The sequence below is a fragment of the Bacillus rossius genome, chromosome 2 (genome assembly GCF_032445375.1).
Source record: "Bacillus rossius redtenbacheri isolate Brsri chromosome 2, Brsri_v3, whole genome shotgun sequence".
Taxonomy (NCBI): domain Eukaryota; kingdom Metazoa; phylum Arthropoda; class Insecta; order Phasmatodea; family Bacillidae; genus Bacillus; species Bacillus rossius.
Window position 1 is genome coordinate 105,162,386 of NC_086331.1, and position 26,468 is coordinate 105,188,853.

The 26,468-nt window shown below is 34.2% G+C and overlaps 1 protein-coding gene across 7 annotated transcripts in view; it reads right to left on the bottom strand.

The window, feature by feature from the left end:
• The window catches only part of LOC134529551 (apoptosis-inducing factor 3-like), a 59,901-nt gene continuing 33,433 nt past the window's right edge, over nucleotides 1-26,468 (bottom strand). For all 7 annotated transcript variants that reach the window (XM_063363766.1, XM_063363764.1, XM_063363763.1 and 4 more), the window contains exons 7-10: nucleotides 20,995-21,128; nucleotides 17,291-17,622; nucleotides 6,665-6,875; nucleotides 1-2,877 (exon numbers count right to left, since the gene is read on the bottom strand). In XM_063363766.1, the coding sequence (XP_063219836.1) occupies nucleotides 2,696-2,877; nucleotides 6,665-6,875; nucleotides 17,291-17,622; nucleotides 20,995-21,128 (859 nt within the window). In that variant the 3' untranslated portion in view covers nucleotides 1-2,695. The remainder of the gene's footprint in view (nucleotides 2,878-6,664; nucleotides 6,876-17,290; nucleotides 17,623-20,994; nucleotides 21,129-26,468) is intronic.

The window sequence follows — 26,468 nt, forward strand, 5'->3', positions numbered from 1 at the left end:
GAATTTTTCGAGAAATAAATTAATCTCATACTTTGTTTATTGTCAATACAAGCTTTATAACACATCAACATACAAGACAAACAAATTTGTGAATGATGTTTACAGATGTATGCTTACAGTAAAATAAATCATTTCAAACTTAACATGCTACTATTCTGTGTCAAAAAAATTTACAACTTACAACTAAAGTATTTGTGATGTACTGTTTGAAACTTAGTCTTTTGGTTCAAATTATAACCACATTTTTGTGTTCATTCAATCAGACTAAATTGGAAGTTATTAAATAGCAAGAATAAAACACCATACAACTTTTACAGTAGGTAATACTAAGCAGTAATGTACAAGTAACATAAATTTAACAAATTTCTAATCCCATCTGCTGAAAATATACCAGTACTCTACACTCTGTCAGTGTGCATCTCTCTCAGGTTTATTTTCTCCAGGTAAATTAATTGATCACATGTCACTACGTTCATGTCATTGTTTTTGTGATTTGGGGAGTTTCAACAGTCATTTCTGAGCTGTGCTTTCATTCCAAGCTATCAACCAATTGAAATAAACTAAAATACCCTAATTTGCCACCAGAATGCTTTGAAAATGGTCATCACATAGCGGTGTTTCACGGTTTGTTGGTGGCGATGGAAGATCACACATTGCCTTCAAGAGAATCATTTTATTTGGAAGATGTCAATCTACTAGAAAGAAATTAATGTTTCAATAGTTCATCCTCTGAACCTATAAGAAGCCAATGGAAAAGGATTTTGAATATGCATTTTGCTAAAGGTAATGTGGAAATTGGTTTCACACATTTTTTTTAAACAATGTGTTACCAGGCATTCAATCAGTAGTATCTTTTATTCAAAGCAATCTGAACTATTGAAATAAATTAATACGCCAATGGTATAACCTCAGATTTTCCCCCCTGTACACCAAAGAAAATATATATTGTATATGTGAGCTGCTAGTTGAAAGTTATGGGTCATTTGGGTTTATGATCTGTCTGACAGAAATGGAAATATACCCAGCAAAAGTGTTAAAAGAGTATTGAGGGGAAGAACAATCACTTAAGGAACATTAAGAGGAAAATGCATGGGCAGTACATTGCATTACAATAAGCACTATAATTAGGAATTCCTGAACCTTATTGTTATTCTCCATACCTCTCCAACATTCTCCAATCATTACTTGTGTATGGACATATTGTTTGTGTGTTTGTATGTCTGGTGCATCACATGTATGTGCATTTTGTGTATGCACATGGAGTTATAATATATGCTCAAATGTATTTCTTGTAAATTCAAGTTTTATCAGCCAGTTGCACATATTCAAGCAAGCACATTTGAATTTGTATGTGTTCCTAATTGTATTTACAAACTATATAAATTTTTTTTGTGCAAATAAATATTCTTTTTATAACTTTGAGTCAAATTAAACCAAAGGCTGATTGGGTACTTATGATGGCTTGCTTAATGCAGGCATCTTAGCTCAAAATGCAAGATCATCTAAGTGACCAACTAATACTGTTAGTAAAGATGTAATGGTGTACAAAAAAAAATCATACTCCATTGACAAGTAAAATTTAAATACATATTGGTGAAAAGATAATACTGTCATTGAGGTTGTAGAGTATGGTAAATTCATTTACCATTTAAATGCAACAAATTATTAAATTAAAAAAAAAATTTTTTAAATGAAATATATAAATGCTACAGAAATTAAAAATTTTCAGGATGTCTACAAATACCTGGTGAACCGATTTCAAAACTTTTTCAGGACCTTCGATAAATTTTTTTTTAAACTTTGATTTACTACAAGAGTCATTTTTTGTGTATAATAAGCAAACTTATACATACATAATACAAAATAGAACTATTATTTTTAGGAACTCACCAATTTGTATTTTCTAAAGCTAAAACCTATTCACAAATAATTTCCACGTGTTTTAAGTAGACTGTCACAAACTATTTATATTTAATGTGTAACTAAAACCTAAGTAAGGCATCAAAAAACAAAATGGAAGTTAGCAAAAAGCTGCTGGATATTTAGGTTTCATGACTTCCAGCATCATTACTGTTTGTTTCAGGACCTTTTGTGAATTTTTGTGAACAGTCCTTAGTTTTGTTACTTCTCGTGGCCTGCAGATACCCTGATTTCAAATTATTTACCTATTTCAACAAATTAAGTACATTTTAAAGTCCTAAGCAAAGCTTTTGGTTATGGATTCAAATCACAATAGTTTTTTTTAAGCATTTTTTGACATTTCCAGAAACTTTAAATAAATTAAAGTTTAGTATAGTGATGGGGCTAGGGACTAAAGCAAAATCTATACAATTCTGTTCAGAATTGTAAATTTAAGAATGTACTCATTTAAATTATTGCAGTTAAGTTCTGACTGAGCAGTTAATAGTTTTCTGTGCTGTATAAAAATAAATTTTGTCACAGAAAATCTGAGTGAAGGTGATTTTAATATACGCTTAAGTTTTTATATGCAACTGGTTTTAGAACCATATACTCATCTTACTTCCAATACCCATATCTAGCTAGTTTAATGTACATATTATTTAAAAAACTGCAGCTTTGCTCAGGCTTAGAGATAATTAAGTCATAAGAGCATTCCAGGCCTAAGGTTGAACCATGCATAGTTCACATGAGCATTGCAGGTCTAGGATTGGATAATGCACACGGCACATGAGTATTACAGGTCTAAGGTTGGACCATGTACAGCCAACTTTTCAGCAAACTCTATTGCATAAGAAGCTTTGGAACCAGAAGCAGCAACACCATAAATCTTCCCATTCTTGCAGAAATGAGCAATAAAATTTTTTTCATTTTCATCATCTTCGCTTAATTGTATGCGGTCATAATTCTCAAAGACACCTAGAAAAAATTCATAAAATATTATTAAATCACAGTGCATTGAAAATCTTTAGTAATAACAATATAAATTCATGAATTATTTGCCAAAACACCTAACTTATCAAGAACAAAACATGCAGTAGAATCAGGATCCAGTATGTTAATTTTGTAAGGAAAAACCCATAAAAACTTAAGTTAAGATATAATAATTTTGGTTTAGCATGAATGTTACAGCAGCTAAAGGCACCTTTGTATTAAATTTACAATTAAAGTAGATTCCCGATTATCCGGGAGCGAGTTATCTAGTTTACAGGTTAACCTTACCATATTTCCATAATTCATAAACAAAAATAACTTTTGACTTTTTATTTTCATGCTTGCGCAATCACAATGGCACTTGTGTAGCATTAAATAAAATGCAATGAATTAGTAAAGCAACAAATTAATAATATCATGAATAAACAAACAATATTTTGCTCATTCCTCAATAGCTATTCACTTCCTGATTGCATATTGATTTCAGACGATGCCCAAGTGTTCAGCCAAAGTTTATATTCCATTTGAGCTGTGCCGATACGAATTGGCAGAAGCTGATTTTGCCGATATTTAGTTGAATAAGCGTTGCTGCCAATCCACAATATGCTTGGTAATTTTCGGCCGATATTATTGAAAATTGAAAGTGTCTGCCATAACCTAATAATCCACAAGTACCATTTTCACTTTTCTTAGTACTTCATACTTTGAAATCACATTTCTTAGCTACATGTGCCAGCTGCACATATCAAACTTAACCATCCTGTGTTTTAATAACGTTCTTGAATTTAATACATCGTAAATAAATGTATCTCCATCACGGTAAAGTTAAATACAAACAAAAGCTTCATTTATTTTAGAGCATGGCTGCCACCACACACAACAAAAATACCAACTGCTTGAACTGCAAAGAAATGTTTGTAATATTGTGACGGAGACAATTTTTAATTAACTTACGTCAAGTTATAAAAATTTAATTTTTTAAAATAAGGCTTCATATAACGTAAAATCCTTTGACAGTTTCCCGTGTAAAGCGGCCACATGAAATGCATTTCCACAGGAATGTTTGGTGCATGTGGAATTTTTTATGGCATTAAAAGACATTCATGGAAAAATTAAGAATGTTTTCTTAATAAAAATCTAGGATTTCTGTAATCGGTGCTGGTTTAGTTAAATGTTTTCTCTAGTGAGCCAATGTATGGCTAAGTAAATTGTGTTGAATTGTTTATTCTAAAAAGTTCAATAAAAGCAAACTTTAGGCAAGCACTCACTTTGTTCTTGTATTTATATTACTGCTGGTTTAAAATAGATATCCTGTTCAGTTAATCTTAGGTTGTCTTTCTTTTTAATTAAACTTTTGTTTACTCAAACTAAACTACATGTGCATTTGCATTGTATGCTTTTCTATGTATGAGATATTTGGGGTAATTTATATATGTATAAAAATTTTTTAACCACAATGTGTTTTCCACCGTATCGGTTTGGAATCGGTGAATCGGCAACAGTTGTATCGACATATCGGCCAAATTCTGTAAATCGGTACAGCTCTATATTCCACCATCCAGCATGTCAGCAACATCTCTGGAGAGAAAAGCCAGAAGATTTCAAGGCTAGTTTACCTTGCACCTACTAGGATACGCTAATAGCAAATCATGGCAGAAAAGCACATATTAAACAACAAAGTCGGGAATTCTGTTAACAGGTGAAATGATTTTTCTAATAACAGGAAACGTTAAGTTTATGCTTTTTAAAATCTTATTATACCTGAAATATATATCCTATTTCAAAAACATTAAAATTTGGTAATTCAGAAATTTTGTTAGCACCTTCATAGGAATGTTATGCCCCAGCCCTATTAGGTAAACAATGTGGTACGTGAATTTTAAATTTTATTTTAGGTTTTTTAATCTTGAAAGTTATTCAACATTTATATACATGTACTTCAAATGTATTGGCATCTGTCACAGTGTTTGTCTAGATAGTTGGTATAAAAAAATTTTAATAAGTTTTTTTACATTGCTTTCGCCATGTTTTTCGGTTATCCGTGGACCTCTTGCCAGTCATTACCCCAGATAATCGGGAGTGTACTGTATCACATCTCGAAACATACTACTCATGATTAGGCAATTATTTTTAATAATGGTAATGTTAAAACAAAATTATTCAAAACATATGCGGATAAGGAGCTCAGACACTTCTTTGGCCTATATTTTGAAAAATTGTGCTGTAATATTTTTTTCACTACAGGTGACCAACTGCAAGATAAATTCATGGTTAAACTGAAAGATGTGTACTAGTAATTGATATGTAGACACCTGTTTAATAAATCACAAAATATGTGAGGAGGATTTAAATATGATCTTAGATAAACATATTTATTTTGTAACAATGATTGCAACATTCAGTGAAGAATAAATTTTCAGTCACATTCAAATCAATTTCACAAATTATACACAAGTATATTAAACAAAATGTAGCTTAAAAAGCCGGATATACATTATTGCATTATTGGACATCTCATGCCTTTTTTCCATGTGTTGATAAAATAGTAGACAATTTTCAGCATGCAGTCGAGTGTACAGGATGTTTTGCATTTTCAAAATCAATCAAACCAAATTAAATCTGCAAAAACTTCAACATTAAAAAATAATGCTAAAGGAAAGACTTGCCCTTGTGTAAAAAAAAAATAGCACCTAGAAAAAACTATAAATTTTGACTCAGATCAAAGTTAAACCTCTGTAGTGCACTCCAAATACTACAAGGGACACTAGATAAATTTATGTATATAGATTTTCACGTATCAACAAGCGCAAATAATTTAAAGCAAGGCAGTACTTACAACAATGTTTTTAATTCTTTAACTTCTAAATAGGCTGTGTGTCGGATATTGAGATTTACACTATTTCCTACTGCTGGCAGTAGAAGAAATGTAAATATTTTGTTCCGTACTTTAAAATTTTACATTTTAATTTTAATGCTTTTGGTGGTTGTCTTGTCATACTCCCAAACATGTGTAATATTTAAACCATGTTGACAAATATAACACAGAATGCTATAATTTTTAACTTATGATTAAACTTCAAAATGCAGGAATAGAAAGTATATTTTCTATTAAAAATGTTTTTTTATTGACTACCTATGGCTAAATGTACCTGTACCAAACAGCCAATAAACTACAGTATACACAAATGTACGACATATTATCAATCAATTCAAAAAACTTAAGCAAAAATAAAAACCCAGCAATGACAAATTTAAACAGATAATATGTAAATCAATTTTTAAAAATTTTTAATTTCAAGATTTGGCATTTTCTGAATTGTTTATGGATAAATCATCAGAGTTAGCAAGTATGTACGTATGTACGTATTAAAGAATGAGGGGTTAAAGTCTTATCGACATCATGGTCATTATAAACGATGAGGAGTAAAGAGATGTGAATGAAGCACTGTCAGAACAAATGAGTGGGGGACACAGGAGTACCTTGCAAAAACCCACTGGTGCACAGCAATATCTGGCATGTTTTTCACTTGGCTGCCAGGTTTGACCTCACTGGGAATCAAACCCACTTTGCCTTGTTGCAAGGCGAGGAGTGTCTGACCTCTCAGCCAGTGTCTGCAAATACAATTTTTTGATGTTACATACAGGAGAAACTTTCTCAGCATTTTCAGCCATATATTGTATCACCTTAGCTGATGTTTTGTGGATAAAATCTAGTACACATAAAATATAATTACAACTTAAACATCTGATAAATTTTCCAGTTATAACTCACCTGAACAGCGAATATTTGTGTCTAAAATCTTTGTCCAGAAGAAAGGAACAGTGGAAATTTCTGAGTGATTTTTGTGCACTAAGTTTTTAGCAGCCAACTTGCCACAATACTGAGCGAGCTGCCAGTGCCCACATGTGGAATGACCATCATAGAGAGGAGCAATGGCCACATCACCGCCAGCAAACACATTTGCCACATTCGTTTCCAAATACTGCCAACAAACACATTTGCCATGAAGTTCATTTTCAACACGAAACACTAATTTGTAAACGGTAACTTCAAATCACCAAAAACTTTTCATTCAAAAATTTGAAGCACATCCAAAAATTTTTACAATAAAATGCACACTCCTGGCAACAGATTTTAAAAAAATATTTTCTCACTGCTAGCAGCAGACATATTTAAACTTTCTGAATTATAGTTCAAAGCAAAATGGCACATTTCAAAGAACTCTGCCTCAGATCTTATTCCAACCATATTTATTTAGGTTTACCATTAACACAAGGCCTAATGAGGGAGACTGTGTTTAAGATGTGAGTTCAGTCAGAAACCACCATGTGACCAGGCACATGGACTCAGTGAGACTAGCTTAGCTAGTGCATGTCGTTCCCATGTGGTTGTCATACTCCCAATGTCTTACTTAGATGTGCAACGACATGCCTCGCTCTCACTGTCACAGGCGCTGTTATAGGAAGAAAACACTCCGCATGCAGTCAGCTCAATGGTATCCCACTCGTCTTCACTCTGCCACGGACTCCCTCACGAATAACAATGTTCTCAATTCAGGGTTTATTAACACGTTTGCATGACAACCACTTACTTTAATTACAACTGTTGCACAGCCAGGCAGCACAAATCTGTGAAACTCAAGGCCAGTCCACAGCTTGTGGTTGGGCAAAGTTGATTCGTGTTTCGTAACTTAAGTCGGGTGGGCCAATCCACTACATAATAAAAGCAGTCGGCCAGCCTGAGGATGGCCCCGGGAGTAAGAATGTTCACACAACCAGAATATGGACGATTCCTGATTTTTTCTTATCACATTAAAAAGTTAATGATTTCTTTAATGCGAATAGAAACAAATGTAAAGAAAGAACAGTTTTGCGCAAGAAAAGGAAAAACGGGCACTCAGCCAGCCTAGACAATGTATACGTGTAAGTTGCATTTTGTACGGCCATTGTGCGAAATTGTTAAAACAAAAAAAAAATCCATTAAAAAGGGACACAAAGTGATAAAACTACATTTTCATTGTGGCTAAATGCTAAAGATGACTTGCAACACAACACTATTGTCTATTATACATTGGCAATGGAAATATAATAGATTGACACATACAAACATTTTTCTTAATTAAATCCAAAAGTAATATTTAAAAGCAGTGTACTGTATTTCTTACAATCATAATTGCATAGGTTACTAATACACACATATATGTAAGCATGTGCGAATGTAAAATTTTCATTACAAATCAAAGTGCGAAACGAATAATAGCAATTTGTGTGAAGCCGAATCAAATGTGAATAGTTGCTTTTTACAAGAAAAAAAAATTCTCTTAAATGTAGGTTTTAACTCAACTTGCCAACCCCATTAAAAAAAATACACAAAGTGCTCCACATTAAAAATAAATTGCAGCTTTAATCTCTGTTCTATTTAAAAACATGAAACTGTAGCGGCAAACCACGGTCGGATTACCATTTTTGTGCTGGGTGGATCTTTAAGGTTTCACAATGTTATTAGTAATGAACAGAAACAAGGTGTGATTCCGTCTGAAATATAATTACTCCATATTGAGTAAACTTATAACAGATACAAGAGAATATTAACGTACAATATTAATTACATTCTTAAACAGCTCTCAGGTATATTCAGAAAGAAAGAAAAAAAATTTGTGGGTCGACCCTACATTCAATTATAAGAAGTTTCATTTACTAAAAATACATAAACCAATAAAAAATTACAAATATGTTTAAACTATCCCAGTATATATACTTAAAGTCCAGAAATTATGTTTATCTAATGAACTGCATCTGACGACGTAATTTAAAGAAAGTTCAGAAAAGGGTCAAAAGATACAGAAGCACCGGAGGTCGGGGCTTCGTTTCCCGGAGATCACGTGGGAACATGATGCCAGGGCGCTTGTGTCCTGTTGAGGATGGGAGATGATAATGCCAATTCGGCGTCTGGCTCTCGGACCCTGTCAGACAGGGAAGTTGGCTTCTATTTACCGATGCGTCGCCCGCCAGGAACTGGATCCCACGAATGCGCGGATGGACGCGGATGTTTTCTTAATTTCAAAAGAAATAATTTAAAAGAAAAATAACTATTACTCTTGTACTAAGCAGACGGACTAAACTACTTGAAAAAGATTATAGGGAGAGCATCCCTTATTTAGGCGACTACATAGTCGGTTGCGGCCAGATGGAAGTCTTGCAGTGTCTCGTCGACTCGCCGATAATCGCAAAATGGTCCGTCTGCAGTCGCAACGCGAAGTGTCACGCGAAGAACCGCGTCTCGTAATTAAAAGTAACTGTTCTATAAAAAGTGTGGGGGGGGGGGGGGTGGAGGAGGGGGGGGGGGGGGACTGGGAGTCCGGACCGAAAGGTTCCGAAGTTCCCCAAGTGGGCATCATAAAAAAACTCTGACTGATGTCTCGAAGTTGGTAGCACTGGCCAACCTTAGCGCTACCTGTTGAGGGGTGTCTGAAATAAAAAAGAATCGACTCGCCCAAGGCGTCTGCTTTAACAAGGGAATAAAGGGGCAGTCAGGTGCTACACTCTGGCGGCTAAGATAATAAGTTACTGTTTCTGCCGCGAGATGTCGTGGGGTGGTCCATCTTGGCACACACATTTTTTATGCCCGTCGCCCTTGGAGACGGTCGCTATCGGCTGGGGTTTATGACCGATCATTGGTCTTAGGCGAATTCTTAGAACTGAGGGGGAAGGAGGGTGGACAAAAGCGCAACAGCGCTGGGAACTAGCTTCCATGACGTGACTCCAGGGGAGTGAACCTAATACGTATTCGTGACGGTAAAGGCTATGGTCAGCTCGCCTCTGAGAAATAGTAACAACTCGTCCAGAGCTGTTGTATGCAGTTTTAGTCATGAAGTGAAGTAACGTTACAGGCCTGGGACATGCCTGTAAGCGAGGGAAATGTTAAACGCTCTGCCAACAAAGTCTTAGATCTGCAAAATATCCTATAGGTCTCTGGGAAAGGTGCTTCTGTCTACTGGCACAAATTTTAACTAAGGGGAGTACACCAGCCTAACAAAGAGTAAATCATCCTTTAGAAACCAAATTATAAAGAAAAATAAAATTTCCAAAAATAATTTAATATTATAATAAAAATTTAAAACAAATCGTGTCGAAATACCAAATTTCCGGCACAAAACTATTATTATTAAATCCTTATAAGAAAAATATATTTATCATAGTTTTATGTACATGTACACCATCGCACAATATAAACTGAAGTACTGTTCTTGTGAGCCCTCAAAAAATGTTCATTGTTATAAGTATAATATACTCTTTACTACACCGGGAAAACTTGTTATACTTCTCCTATGTCTATTTGGGGCAAGAACAAAACACAAAAACTAGTAGGTTATATTAATATTTAAAAATATTTAAAAATATACATACACAAAACACCATTCTAATCTATTAGTGGATAAACATTTAAACACTAGGGTCTAGTTTTATTTCAAGTTGGTATGTAAAAACACCAATTGCTCGATGTGCTGAGGAAGCAAGTTTTCTGTTCGTGCTGAAACAGCATTCCCAGCCACTGAAAAGAGACGCTCTGAATTTACTTGTGTGGCGGGAACCCTCAGATACTTCATAGCTACTTTAGATAAATATCTGTATTTGTGACTAAATTATTCCACCAATTTAATGGATTGTCATGTCTGTTTACAGGGCCTTTTTAAGTACATTCGTACCTCTTCTTCTCCTTCATTGTAATCTTAATTTTCTTGCTTTGGAATACTATCCCAGACAGCCCATAGAGAAGACGTTGTAACAACCCAGATTACACAGCCTTCCCCATGCAATCCAGTAAGAATAATTTTTTTATAAATTTTTGTCATATTTCAGGTGTGATGTAAAGTTTTTCCTTTTAGAAGTTTTTGTGAACTTAATTCACCAGGTTTAATGTTTTGGTTTTTATAATTCATAAGTTTATTTTTAAAGTAATGTTTTTTTTTGCTGGCTTCTTTGTGTGGGAAGGCGTGCTGACGTAATTCTCCTTCGTTATTTCCACTACCGAGGCTTTGTTTCACACGCTAGGGGTGTGAGTCACTGTCACGGGAGTGTGAGAGAGACAAAATTGCTACATTGTGGGAACGGAAGTAAGAATTTTGTGGAAATTTCTGTTTCCATGCATCGTGATTGGCTGAGAATTACGTCAGCGAGTCCTGGTTACTGCCCGCACAAAGGGAAGGAAGGCTGTAAAGTTAGTCATTGTTCGAGCACCGGGCCGAGCAGGCCATGGTCGGGCGATGGCTCAGTGTTTTATCTTTTCTAGAGGTACATTTACATTTTTTTTTATGTTTATTCGGAAAATATTTTGATTTTAAGTAAATAAAAAACGAAAGTTAATGCATCAAACATTCCATATGAATTTCTTCGTGACCTGCGACCAAACTGTATGTTCACTTATCACCTAATTTTGAGCTAGCCAGAGGTGGTGAGTGGTAACAACGTTGGTGCAGAACTGGGAATGCTAGATTTAACTTCTTGTACGTGAATGGAATCAAGTTTTTAAACTTTTAATTTTTGACAAAAGAATGGCTTCTGTTTGCATTGTTAACAGAAGCACACCTTTAAATCTGGGATCCATCAACATTGCAGCTTTCTGTATGGGCTCTTGCATGTAGTTCGGAAACCTCAACTTAAGATTTTTATGCAGCGCTCTTGCGTCACTATCTTTTTTGGCAGTAATGTGCAATTCGAGATTACAAAGAAGACAGTGAAGTACTAGAATGATCATAGACAATGTTGGGTAAGTGTTTCCACTCATTTCTTCTGTGGTCTCTGCAAGTGGTTGTAAAACTTGAACAAAGTTCTCAGCATGTTTCCATTCCACTGCGGTCAGCATGTCTGTATCACCAGAGTTCACGTGGTTGGCTACAAGAGCAGGTTTCATTTCCAGCAGTCTCTTGAGCATTTGGTACTCTGAACACCAAGGTGTATCAACATGTTGAATTACCTCTAGTTTAGGCATGTTCAACTGATCCTGGAGTGTGTGTAGTCTTTTCCTTCGGTAATCACCAACTATACTCCTGGCCTTTTTTAAGAAGTGTGGTTGTACCTGAGCAATCATTCTTGCTGTTTTCAATTGCAATTTGAAGGGTATGAGCAAAACATGACCTTGAACAATCTTTAAATAATGACAGAGGATCCTGTCCCAAATTCTGGCTATTGTCAGTGATACAGAATAATGGTTTAGGTGTCACTGCTGGGTCATTTCCCAGTCATCGAGAACATTTTTTAGGATAGCAGTCACATGAATACTTGTGTCGGATTTATTTCCAACAGTGTTGCTGTTACCAGTTACTTGGTAACTTTCTCCATAGGTTGGCAACCCGAGTTAAGATCACTTCAATATTTTGTTTTAATAATATTTTATTGTAATTTTCATTAACTTTATTTTAATTCTGTTAATTTTAATAGTCAGGTTAATTTATTTCGAAGTTTTAAATAATTTCACGTAGTAATTTCTTGCTATTTATTGGCGCTTGTAAATCCCTTTCTTTGGTTCTTTTCAGAACGACTTCCAAGTGGAGCCGAATAACAAAGCTGAAACAAATGAACGGCGGTCGGCGGTGGGGAATGCGACCGGCCAACGACGCATGACTTGTGATTTCAACGGCCATGAGTGTGGTGGGACGAGCTGCCTGCGCCCAGCAAAAACGGCATGAAACTCCTACCACAGGTTTTGACGCATGCCACTGGACTACAGCATTGCCGAACAAAGTAAGATTGTCGAAACACGAATTGCTGTAAGCCTGCTGAGGACCAAAACTTGCAAATTCGAACGACGTATTATAGTGTCATGGACTTGCTGTGTCTGTGAATTGGGCAGTAACGAACCTTAGCATTGAATAGAGTGGTACCAGATTTTCACTATAGACTCATGTAAGTTATAACTGCAGTTTAACGTAATATTACATCATAGGTATAGTAAATTCTTGTTGGTCGTTGATGAATTCTGTATGTCAGTTTGAGAAAGAGAAGAGTGATTTCTGCCTTCTTGCTTGCGAAATTGCTGTTTGTGGATGGGAATTTCAAGTTAACAATAATACATAACTGTTATGAATGACTCATGAATTAAGAAACTGAATATGCGCTGAATAGTTGTATGGGCATGCGTGTAGGTAAATGGACTCAGAATTTCAACATGATTATGAATGGCCAAAATAACATTTTTAGGAGCGCTCCAATAAATCGTTTGATGCTTTTTTTTAATAATCCTTTATTGTACTAATTAGAGTTGTGGGAGTAAAGTGTTTGAGATAATACTTTATGCTATTTATATTTACCTGGTATTTATGAATTTTTTTGCATTTGCATTTGCATGGTGAGATTATAAAGAATGCCCATATATTTGATACAAAAAACTGTGTATATAAAACTTTTAAAATGCATACACAGTTTTATACGTATTGAAAGTTAAGTGTAAAATGTACATGTTAAGAGACACTACCATTTTCAGAGACTATCATGACTGTTACGAATGTGAAATCGGCATTTAATAAATTGAGAGGAAATGATAAAACGTCGGCTGTTATTTTTTTTTATCTTGCAAACCCATTTCACACTTTTCAATATAAATGAAAAATTTGTTGATAACTTGTTTGGCTTGGTTTATTGATTCTCACAGCATGCTCAAGGGAAGATTCAGGCTTCGCGGGATCGAGTAAAGATAGGTTTGTTCGGACAGCTGAGTGCATGGCCCTCTTTGTAGCATGGTTGTAGGGAATTTGGCAACCTTGAGCGTAAAGTTGAAGGTAAAGGTATTGACATTGCTCATTACAAATGACACAGTAGTGAAGTCAGATCTGAGATAATGTCAGGTAAGGCTGATGTAATTGTCTGTTGAACGTGAAGTCAAGCCATCAGCTGTAAATGCTATGGATGATATTGTTGGTAAATCTTGTACATGCATTTCCTTGGGAGTTTGTTTTTTCCTCATAAAGAGCTGGAATGTCCTGTTCAGAGAATGTAGTTCTACTGAGTACTGTGTATGTAGGTGCAACATTTTTGTGTCCCATTAACTCTTGAAACCCATGCCCTACTACAAACTCGTAAGTCAAAAGTTGTTTCCAACATTTTGGCAATTTGTTTTGTAATATTTTGTGCTTTAGGATCAGTTGGTGATATATTCTGCATACTTCTGAACATTCGATAAAGGAGACTGCAGCAATTGTAGTTTTTTTTTGCAAAAGTTTCTTCAAGTTCATGAATTTTCTCTTTATCTTTCAATAGCTGCTTGTACAACACACTGTGTTTTGCCTCCAAATGGCTCTGGAGTGTTGTTGTATTGCCTGCAAGCAATATTATTATATTGTTGATATGTCACACTATTTTCTTGTGTAAATTTCATTAGTACAATCAATATAAAATATAACATGTACTAAATGTGTTTTCAAAAAAAAAAGTGATATTTTCAATATTTAAACAGGTCTCTTTGTAAAGACATTGAACTGTTCTCATTTTTTAAATGTAAATCATCTGTAATAACGAAACTGCCCTCGGATGGCAATTAAAAATAGGGAAATATTCTAGAAATACTCTTCTGAAAAAAAAAAATTATAATAATTGTATTTTTGAGTTTCTCTCATATTATGATTCTGTGAACTGAAATGCAGTATTTCAAGTAGTTAATCGGTCGTTTACAGTTTGAAAATTTGGTTAGGTTATGTTAGGTTAACAACATTTAAAATACTTTTTGATTTTCAGGACAAAAACACAGTTTTCTGAAGTTTTTAATTTTTTAGATGAGAACTAACTATTAGATAAATACCAAAACTAGAAAAATAATTATTTATTCCACAGATGACTAAAGTCTTACAATATTTGCTATTTTCTCATCCACATCAAAATACTGCCAAAATAATTAAAAACTAGTGATTATAGCAAAAGTGTTTTCGGTAAATTCAGTATTGTACAACAATAGTAAAATTTCCAAATTCACTATTTTGACAATATCAATCTATGACACATACATTAAAATTCTTTTGTGGCAAATACATCAAGGCTTCAAAAATCTCCGCAAAACCGTTGTTACGAATGTCATGATGAAAATCTTGTCTAAAAAAGCCAACATGTAACTTTATTACATTGAAGGAATAGGAAAACAAATGAAAAAGAATACATTCCATGAGTAGTCGCAAAGTGACATAAATGTGTTTTACTTTGTCTTTTTTTTTACCGTTGAAGATTTCATTACAATCGGAGAACAGTTATTACCAAGCAAATAATAAATTATAATATTAATGTGTACTACCTACAAACTATTAAAACAATACAATAAAATTGTTGTGACATAACCTACCACGCAGGTATTTGAAAGATTGTTTGCATCTATTGCATTGTGCGGAACAATCGCCAACGTCTGTGAAAAAATTCCATATTGCACTACGTTTTCTTCTTCTTTTTGACGGTATTTCGCTTATGATGATCCCTCTGCCCCTTTATCCATTTATAACTTTGTTAGACAAAAATTAAGAAAACCCACAGTAGGCACACAATGCTGCAAATAAGTTATATAATTCTTTAGATCTATCGATTATGACGTCACGCTCGTGCGAGAGGTCGATCTTTCAAATTTAACAGAAAATAAATTGCCCATAAGACATGAAGACTTGAATGATACGAAGATTTTTTAATGCAAATAGTTTATATGATTTTGGAATGTTATTGAATATTTAAAAAAAACTTTGAATTCAATTAAAGCTTCACACATGCCTACATGTATGATATAATACACACAGAAGCAGGGACTGTAAAATATTTGACCCTCAATAAAAGAATTCACAGTTCTCACATTCCAGCCCTGCCAGTGCCTAGTTAATTATGTTTTTTAAATGCAATGCAGAGTTCCCACCATTGGTTTTCAATGCCACTGTTGTTGGGCTGTGAATCACAAAACCTTGCTGCATTGCCCATGTCAAAGATGTGTTTCAGCACACGTTTTATGACCAGCATCATTCACACTTTCAGTACTTGCAGTTTCAAAATTGTCTGCAGTCTTTGAAGTGCTAAAGCCATAACTAGTAAGTAGTAAAGAAAGGCATTTGAACACTGTAAATCAAACCCCATTTTGAATGTTAGTTCACTGGCCTTCCCCTTCAAATAATCTCCATTACTATTGGGCACTTACAAAACAACACATATAACTTGTCCTCCAGGTAAGAACTGTGAATTATATTTCTTGATCCATAAATAGTTTGTTTAAAAAAATATTTTTGCAGTGTACTACTTCCTAGCACTCATTACTTATTTAAGATTTTAGAACTACCAAAGAACAAGACATTGGTGTCATGTAGAAAAGTGTCCTAAGTCAGTACATAAAATAAAAGAAACATGGAAGAGGATGGTACAAGTATACTTAACTGTTCGTGCTATACTGTTACACTTGCCATGCATGACATCACTGTGGCATCACGTATCATTTCATTATGTAATAATATAACATTTATTACCCTGAACATTGAATTACTTTTTCAAAGAATTTGGGTTTTGTTATATAATAAATGAATTTTTGAATTAATTCAAATTCAAAAGCATATCTTACACCCAGAGAGTGAGAAAAATTATTTTCACTTTATTGAACAAATGAGATTAATGTAATAATTATTGTATGTATTTAAATGTACTTTAAACAAAAGAAATAGTGATTAAGAGTTTAAATGTGCTCTCTCATACAGCTTTTATAAATAATACCAAAATAAAATTATTCCTAATCCACAAACACAAATCTTCTTTTAAAAAATATTGTAAGAAGCTTTGTTAGCATGGGTTGTAGCTTTGCATTTTCTACACCTAAGTTGTAGTGGGTGTAGAAAGAACTAATGGTGTAAATATTACAACCAGAATGCATGAGTGCTAATAAGAGGAATTATTTAAATTAAAATGAACATAATAAATGTAATTTATAACCTGTCATTAAATTTTATACCAACAATGTGTCAATTTTAAGATACAACAATGTTCAAACAATTTTCAAATTGTGTATGAAAAATAAAAATTTTTCTGTACAAGTGTGACTTGTCACATAGTTATTTGTGAACCACATATTTTGTCATGCATAACTTAAGTCGAAATGCTATATTATGAAACTCAGTATTCAAATCTGTAATTCCTGCCCTCCCACACCACCTGCATTCTTTACACCACATATTCAAGCATGTGTAGAAGGTGTAGCAACCAGGTGCAGAAGATGCAGTTACACCCACCAGTAGAAAAATTAAGTTGTAGTAACTTCATCACTAATGCTAAGTTTTTTTGGCTGCAGAAGTCATAGAAGCTACAGACTACGCAAACAAAGATAGAGTGTAGATAGTAAATACCACTAAACCAATGTCAAAGCTCAATAATGAAGCCTACATTTGTAGCAAAAACTACTTACCTTATTCACTATAACATGACCACTTTCTGCCAGTTTGATGTTGGATGTCTTCAAGAAATCAGTTGCTGGAACTGATCCGATTGCAATCAAAAGAACATCTGCTTCCACCACAGTTCCGTCAGTGAGGACTAGACTCCTCAGAATACCATCATTTTTGTCTCCTGATGTCAGTTTCGATGGCAAGTTATTCAAGATGAAGGTTACACCTTTGGCTTCCAGCATTTTCTTTATCTTCAGGCCTATTTCAGTCCCCAATGTTCTTCGAAATGGTATACTTCCAATAACCGTAATTTGCTTCACTTTTCCAATGTAAAAACTTGCCATTTCCATGCCTAAAAAGATTTTTTAAAAACAACATATTATTGAATATTTTAATTTGACAAAAAGAAAAATGTTTAGACTTTTTAAACAAAGGTGAGAACAGTGATTGCAACAAATATATTTCACTCACACAAATAACATGTCAAAAAAGGTACAATGTTTTATAATCTAAAACCAACCACACTTGTAGTGTCATTACATTCATAAAAAAAATTTCTTAAATTGTTTAGTAAGAATCCATGTTTCCAGACCTTAATTCACCTAAATGTACATTTTAAAGAGGCTCTCACCCACATCCTTCCTGGTATTTGAGCTCAGAACTCAGACTGCAAACTTTTCCTTAGAGGTTAACAAATTAATAAAAACCTATAATTTACAGAACAATCAAACCCTTCTAAGATATTGATTTTCTCCACTCTAGAGCTTTTTATTTCACACACACTATCTCTATACATGTAAGTCACAAACACACTATACCAACATACAGTTTTATTTTTAGACATTTGGGGGGAAATAAAATTTTATTTAGCAGTTTCCTAATTTTGCATAGCATTTGCACAAAATTTTTCAAAAACATTTTATTTAGAATAAGGTTGGTTTTGGGATGGTAAAGTTTCTTTGAGAAGAATATTTAAGTAGCATTAGCTTGGGAAAATTTCTTAAACTCTGGACCTTCAATGGATATTCTTGAAAGTTCTCAATGGTTGTTCTAAATAAACAATTTCTGTAATCTTTACACTCTTCATTGCATTAGATTCTCTTTTCAAATTGACTCTGAAATAAGATACTCTCTTCATTTATTAAGAATAAGACAAATATTTGGAAAATGACCTGCAGGCCTTGCACACAATTTTCAAAAGTTAAATTCCTGCTAATTTTTGGAACTATAGCATCGGAATGTTTTGAAATCTGCCCAGTAATTAGAGATACCTTCCACTGTACTTACTTTCCCTGGAGTTGCTGGTAGTGCTCTAACAATACTTTTACTGCTTAAAGTCAAATTTTGAAAGAGGCAACACTTCCTCTTGCAAAATTTGTACTCCAACACTTAAAACTTACATTTTATGCAAATCACAAATGTGGTTGTAAGCAACATTAGCAGTGGTGTAAGAATATCAAAATAGCTGAATATAATGCATCTACAGATGCTCTGTTGGTCAAATAAACTCACTGGTAGTATAGGCATTCACCATCTTGGTCATATAAATTCAGCAGCTTACTGAGGGTACAGTAAGCCCTCAATTAACAGACCCTTGTTTAACAGACATTTGTAATAATGGAAACTATATTTTGTTGCCTTTAATTTGGTTAACTGATGCAACTCGTTACTGCAGACATTTACGCATTTAAATTTACGAATGAGTAGGGTTGATACCACTTGAATAGCCTGCATACACTCATATCCAAGTGCTGCACTGTTTATACACTGAATAATTCTTGCATTCATGCATGCATAATGGTTATTGAAGGATGAAGCAACTGTTTTAAAAGGGTGTCTGCTCATCATTTCTCCCACGACTATAAAAAAGGAGGGTAAGACATGATGCTAATATTGACGATCTGCGTGGCAAAGAAAAGACAGCAACTCAAACCTTCCACCAGCCCGTGATTCCCATTATGACAATGGAATCTGTGCCCGTTGTTCACCGACTTGCCGGGCGGTGATGTACACAAGCCATTCCATTCCAGTTTTGTAGCAAGCCTTTCGTAACTGAAGTCTGGTGGGCGAATCCACTACATAATACAGTAGAACACCCCTCAACCGTAATTCCCACAAACGGAACTCCCGATATCCGGAACTAATTTTCCAAAAAAAAAAAATAAAACATTAAAAAAATCTCCAAAACATTTCCGCACTGGAACAAGGCGTTTTTGCTTTTGCCTGACTATACATGTCTTGTAGGCGCGCGCGCGCGCGCACGTCTGTCAGAGAGCTAATTATAGCCAGTCTTTTCCGCGCATTGCGTAAATACACCGCTGGTTTTCGTGTCTGACATGAATTACTATAAAGATGTTTATGCTATAAGTAGTTTTATTGTTTCACTATGTCAAACGGTAAATTCCTGCCGGCCCAAGAGTATGTACACCGACTCCCACTACACAACGCTGACACACATGATAGCGAGTAAAATTTACTTCCAACGTGTGATACTTTCAGTTTGTAGACAATAATTTAGTGTACAAATATGTATTATGTACATATTTATACGTTAATGTATGGTTAAACAGTCTTTATTTACCTGTATTTCTCTATCTCTGTGTTTTTAAACGAGATGCTTGAAGTGTTATTCTTGTGTATGTGAAATGTAAACTGTGCGTGGCAGTGACTATACACTCTACAGGAAGTGTGAATCACTAGCACGTCAACACAGAAGTAACACAACACTGCAGCTGTAGTTCTACTACCTTCCCTGAACCCTCATCATCTTCTTCGCTCACGCACGCACCCACCCACAGAGATAAGAAACACGTGCCTGCCAGCTTGCTTAAATGAAGGTCATTCAACTAGCCCGGAATTTTACGACTCGGCACGTTTTGAAAACTGTACGTATGTAGATCTACATATTTTTTATTGTATGGTTTTATAACTGTGGAAAATATTTACAGTACAACTTTGGCTATACATATAAGTTAATATGTGCAGCATGTAATGGCTTTTTTTCTTTGCCTCCCTACCGCAACTCCCCTTACCCGGAATTTTCCCATAACCGGAATAGACCTCCCCCAATGATTCCGGTTGAGGGGTGCTCTACTGTAAATGAAACAGTCAGCTAGTCTGAAAATGGCACGGGTGTAAATAAAAGTGAAAGCAATTCAGAACATTTTTACAATCAGAATTACAGTGAACAGCAACTATGAAGATCCCGAATGCAGAGCGCATCCTACTACGCCTGGTATCAATGCGACTGGGGAAAGGTATGTGCTGTTGCGAGTTTTGCTGACATTTAGTACCTCTGAATTCTACAAAACAATTCGAACAATGAGTACTCCAAAATTTTAGCTTACCTCCATCCCGGTTACATATTTTAATTTCCTCTTTTACACTGCAATCAACATACTCAAGTCATAACAAATATTTATGTACGTGAGAGTGTTTGTGTGCGAGTGCTTGTGTGTGTGCTTGTGGACAGTAATTTGGTAGTCCTCTCCTTCTTGGCACATAAACACTTCACACAGATCAATCACACTAAAACATAGCACTTTCAGGCAGAAAGATTTACAAGTTATTCTTGTGGGAGTGCTATTCAAACACACTCACGTCTGACATGAGCCACATCAGGCTGAATTCCCTATGGTGAGTCTTGCATGATGACAGTGTGATAGCAAAAGTATAGGACCTTAAGCTATATATCAAATAAATAGCATGAAACACAATATTTTACCAATAAATGATGTTCCCAAAATGACAAGCTTCACATTTTCTGTCACTGCAACAGAAATTTTCTCTTTGTCTGAGAAGTTCCTCAGGTAAAATATGTTGTTTAGCTCTATTCCTGGGTATGAGGGTTTACGGGAACTGCAACACAGGACAACAATCAAGTTATAGCAGGTACAATAATGCCTCGACAGATTTAATACAACCTATATTATTCCAATAAAAACATTTACTTTCTACCAACAACAGCACAAAAAAATACATTCACATGAGAATAATATGACACATCTAAAACCAACCTTCGCCTACTATATTCTACAAACTACAAATTGTACTCTCATATAAAAAATATTATTTTATGATCACATTAACCTGAAAAAATCTAAAAATACCTACCTATGTTATAGATTTAAAAATGCATAATTTTAAAATTCACTATTAACTCACTCAGTAGTATATAGCATTCTGATTTAGATACAAGAACATTCTAAAATGAGATAGATTTTTAGGATTACATAATCTGACATAGACATTCTTATTCAAAATCCAAAACCTCAATATCATTTCAACTAAAATTTAATTTCAACATCAAAATAACCAAAATATCATTAGACTCCAACACAAAGAGAGATACTACATAGTCTGAAAGAAAATTTTACATAGCCTACTTCTTCCATATTAATACAATGTAAACTAACTGTAATCTTGTTTGGACATATTATAAAATAAATTAACTAAGTCTTACCATTATGATAGCATAAATCTATGACTGTTTAAAAAATAACTAAGTTATTGTATTATGCTAATGTGTGTTGTTATATATTTAATTTAAGTTTCTGCCTACATATAGTATTCACCTGCCAAGTAGGATTATTATTATTTCAAGTCGATTTCTTTTACTAGGACAAATTCTTTGAATATTCCACTACAAGAACATTGCATTTTGTGTTCTGTAATAAATTTTGTTGTCAGACATATGCTACTTGTTAATGTTGTTTGTAAAATGCCACAGGCAAATATTCATAATTAAATTTTTTGCTTGACTAATTGCATTGTGGAGACTCGCTAAAATTTCATTTTCTGGATCTTCACAGCTGAGCGACATTTACAAAATAGTTTCTATAATATTTTCTCAATATTTCTTCAAAAAATCTGCAGTAAGTGATACACTAAAAATTCAACCAGGTGGATGAAGCTGGGCCTAAACAGCTGGCATTAAGTGCAGAAATAAAGAGCAAAATAAAGTAATAACTAATATCATACAAACAAAAATATCTAAACAAAAACTAACATTCACAAACACATAAATTCTACTACCAACAAAAATACACTGCTGATGCCTATAAATAAGACTTGAGAATAGAGCACGCATACTGTACTCGCATACTTTTAAATTGTATTATCATTTTATAACAACAGTTATACAAATTGTTCTTAATAGCTTATTAATTTTCATGTCAATTTTTACTCTAATCAAAATGCTCACTCACAATATTAAAATAGTAACAGTTCTGTAAATTATATCATTAGTTCTGTCTAGCTATCATTGGTCCTGTCTAGGACAGCTAACTATGTAAATTTTCTACTGTTGAACTTAAGAGCCCATTGCCATTAGTCATGATTCGTGTATCACTTCATACCAGTAGCACTTGTAAAAAAAACTGCACCTAAGTGATGTTTAATATAGGTACTCCAAAATTGCAATAAAAATGTTTCAACGGTACATGTTAAATATTTGAAAACTGTATTGGTATCCTATGCGTGATTGGGTGGACCTGGTATAGTTGGTATCAAGGAGACAGAAGACAGTAAAAGTCTGGAAAGACAATAAAAAAAGTGTGAGTGAAGCATTTTCATTGTGAAGAAGGTTCAGATAGGAATACAGGAGCATGCAATAGCCAATCCAAACACATGACCCTTGCAGGTTAGGAAGCCCACTGAGGGTGTACCAAATAGCACGTTCATTTTATCACAATGTTTACAGCATGGACATTTCATTAGCAAAACATGATTTCATCATTTAAATTATTTTGCTATCATTCTTTTCATAAGTGAAGTATTAAACTATTATGTTAAAATAAAATACATTTAATGTTTTTTTCCGCACAAATGAATGTTATGCTGTTCATAACCAAGATTTCAAAAAGTTTTGTTTAAATATTTGCGTTGAAAATTAATGTCAATTTTGTGAGTAAATTATTTTTAACCAAATCCTAAAATAGTTTTATAACAATAAAAACACTATTTTGGAACTTATGGTGGTATCCAAGATGTTCACATCAAATAGCAAATAGGCACCTCCACGTTGGGACACAACCATTACCTAACTCACCGGTCACATTCCAGAACATGTCCAATTTTAATCGCAATATGGTGATAGATTGGCAGCCAATGTCAACTTTTGTAGTAAGCCAAGCTTCCCGTATAGCTATAAATTAAGTGTATGCTTTAAATACAGTCATATATATCCACTACACAAAGATGCACTTTAAAGTACAATATTACAATTTAGGTGAATAAACCAACTAAAATAATGTATTTACATTTCAAAATAAAATTTTATGTTTGTAAGTATTGATACTCTAAATTCTTGTATGTAACATTTTCAGAAACAAAAAAATACACATTACCATTACATTATGACTAAAATTTAGTATTTCAAATCAAAATTATAAATACCTACACAATTATGAAGATTTTTGTTCGTATAAAATCTCCGGTCACCACAAATTACACAACATATCGCACAGAAACAGTCTGTCTAAAAAAGCCCTTACCTGATAGGAATTCAGCTAATAATAAAATTGTGAAAGACTATGATTTATCTGCACAACAAGTCAATTCTTTCAGTACAAAAAATGCTATAACGATTAGTTAGCAAAAATATAACTTTCAACAATGTTGACTACTTCATCAATCAAAAATAGATTAAGCAAATAGGTACCTACTGCTATGGGTTAAGAAATATTGGATATGCATATATTCAAATTATGTTAAACAATATATATTTTCATTAGTAATATTTTCTTAGTACCATGTGGCTGTGTATGGTGCATTAGTGTATGTGTATTGCACCTATTATCAAGTTTTTAATTTGTTAATGTAACCCATGACTGCTCTGGCCAATTTATGGTCACTTTAGTTATTGTTAACGTAATTTATTTCATTGGTTACAGTTAACTTTGTTTTGCTAATGTTCCTTTCAGCGTATTTTAAAAATTCCTTTTTTTGGGTATTAATTTTTAACAGTCATTATTATATTTTATTTACTATTTTTTTTTTTAATTGGTTTGTATTTATATTTTCAGGTACTCTTTAGTTTATTAGTTAGTTAATGTTTTCAAACGAGTGTTGCAGTTGAGGTGCGTGAATCGACTGGCGTGACGTCAAGCCTGCAACGAAGGGAGTCGCAGACTGGTGGGCGAGGGGAGAGCTCGCGGAACAGCGCTGTGTGGTCAAGTTTCAGCGGAGCTGACGAGCAGGGCAGACGAATGGCTAAGGACTGAGCTATAGGCGACGGCTGTGTCCACCCAGGCCACATGATGTGTCGTGCTAAAGATGAACAGCACCATGAAACAAGGTAAAGGCAGTCGCACAACTTTTACGTCCTAAAGCATGGGTGCATTTTCTCGAGTGCCAGTGAAGCCTTTAAAACAACAATAAATTGCAAGTTAACAGCCCACTTTCCCGTAGTGAAGGTTTTATGTGAATTCTATCAAATGGCTATCATTCAACTAACATTTGCACAAAGTATATAGTGCAAGTTATTTCATTACTTTGTGCATCATTGAACTATGAAACAATGAACTGACCTTACATTTTTTAAAACCAGCTGTGAAAAGATTGTGCAGTATTTTCATAAATTTCCATGGCTGTGTCTAGCAACGTTTATGTAAGCCTTTACATTTGGTATTTTTTTACGTTGTTACATTTTGGTGGTTAATGCTGCATACGTGATTGCATGCAATTTTGGATTAAAACTTTGGCAAGCTAGAGGTATATGAAAAGTAATTTGGATTGGCTTACACAAGATCCAGATACTTGTTTGAAAGTTATGTGTAACACAAATAATGCATTTATTGAAGACTTGCATGCACTTTGTAGTGGAGCATGGTTACATCAGTGTGTTAGCCTGTCCCATTGGAACCATGTATGCATGGACATAAGCAAATACGTGCCTCCAGTAACGTCTTACATAGCAGTTTCCCTTAAAACGGACAATTATCAGTTGAATTTTTTGCGCAGTCGATCATAAAGAAAAATTACAATATTTTTGTGGCCCCTTAAGAACTTTCAGTATGAACTTTATATTAATAGTTATTTTAGTTTTAGAATGTTTTTTAGAGTACTGCATAGTATAAATTTTTTTAAGGCCTTTCTCTTTATAATATATGCCAGGAATTAAACACTTGCTGCATTTACAGTATTACAGTGTATTTTAATCTGAGTTGTAGTATTTAAATTATTGTTAAATTTACCTTTTAAATGTGTAGCATTTACCAGGTTGCCATCAGATGTTTTAAAGATTTACCACTTTTGTTTCTTATCTGTATGTTTTCAAATGAAAATACAATATCAAAAGAATGCTTCCATTTTTGCCAATCTTGGGGCTTATTTTTTTTTAATGCAATTATCAGTTTGCTTTTGAATTAAATTTACCTTTAAGCTCGGCACTAGTTAGCTGGATCATTTTGCTAAGCGCTCTGTCATTTGAGTAAAAAATAAAGTTTAACAATTTTTAAGATTTTTTTGTGTGTATATTAGAGAGTGATTGCTGGGGATGCTGCCTTCCCTTATTTTTGTAAGGACAAATACATAAATTCAAATGCTGTAAACAAAACAAAAATTATATTCATTTTGCACAATAAAACTTTGTTGCACTCACTTTCATTTATACTTCCTACGAATTGTAGGGGTAAAAGTAAGTTACAACTAGTGGTGCACCGATATGACTTTACCGATTACCGATTCGATTACAGATTATGAGAGCAATAATCAGCAGATACCGATTCAGTTACTGATTATAATGAACAAATTTTTTTAAGTGTAATAATCAGTGGCGTCTCGTCAGGGCAAGCAAGGCAAGCAGTGCTTGCCCAGGCAGTTTCCAGACAATGTATTTTTTAAATAAATATTTTATTCAGAATAGTATTTTACTTTGGCTCGTGCAGTTAGGTGTATGTATTTTTTACATTATCTTCTTGGGGCCCAATACTGTGCCCTGTGCGCTATAAGAAAATAACTCGTTGACACACAAAACATGCTGTTTAAGAAGCGTTGCTAGGTTTAGAAGCGCTGGTAGGACCGCTTTCAGCAGGAAGGCTGCCGCAGTAGTTTCCTTTCGGAAGGGGGGTGGCATGGTACAAAGGTTCGAGGAGGGGATTGGCTGTAAAAACACGTAGTAGAAGCTACGAAGGTAGCGCTTTCTTGCCGAACTGAAGCGAACATGGCCGAAGCAGACGGTGGAATTCTTCCGCCGAC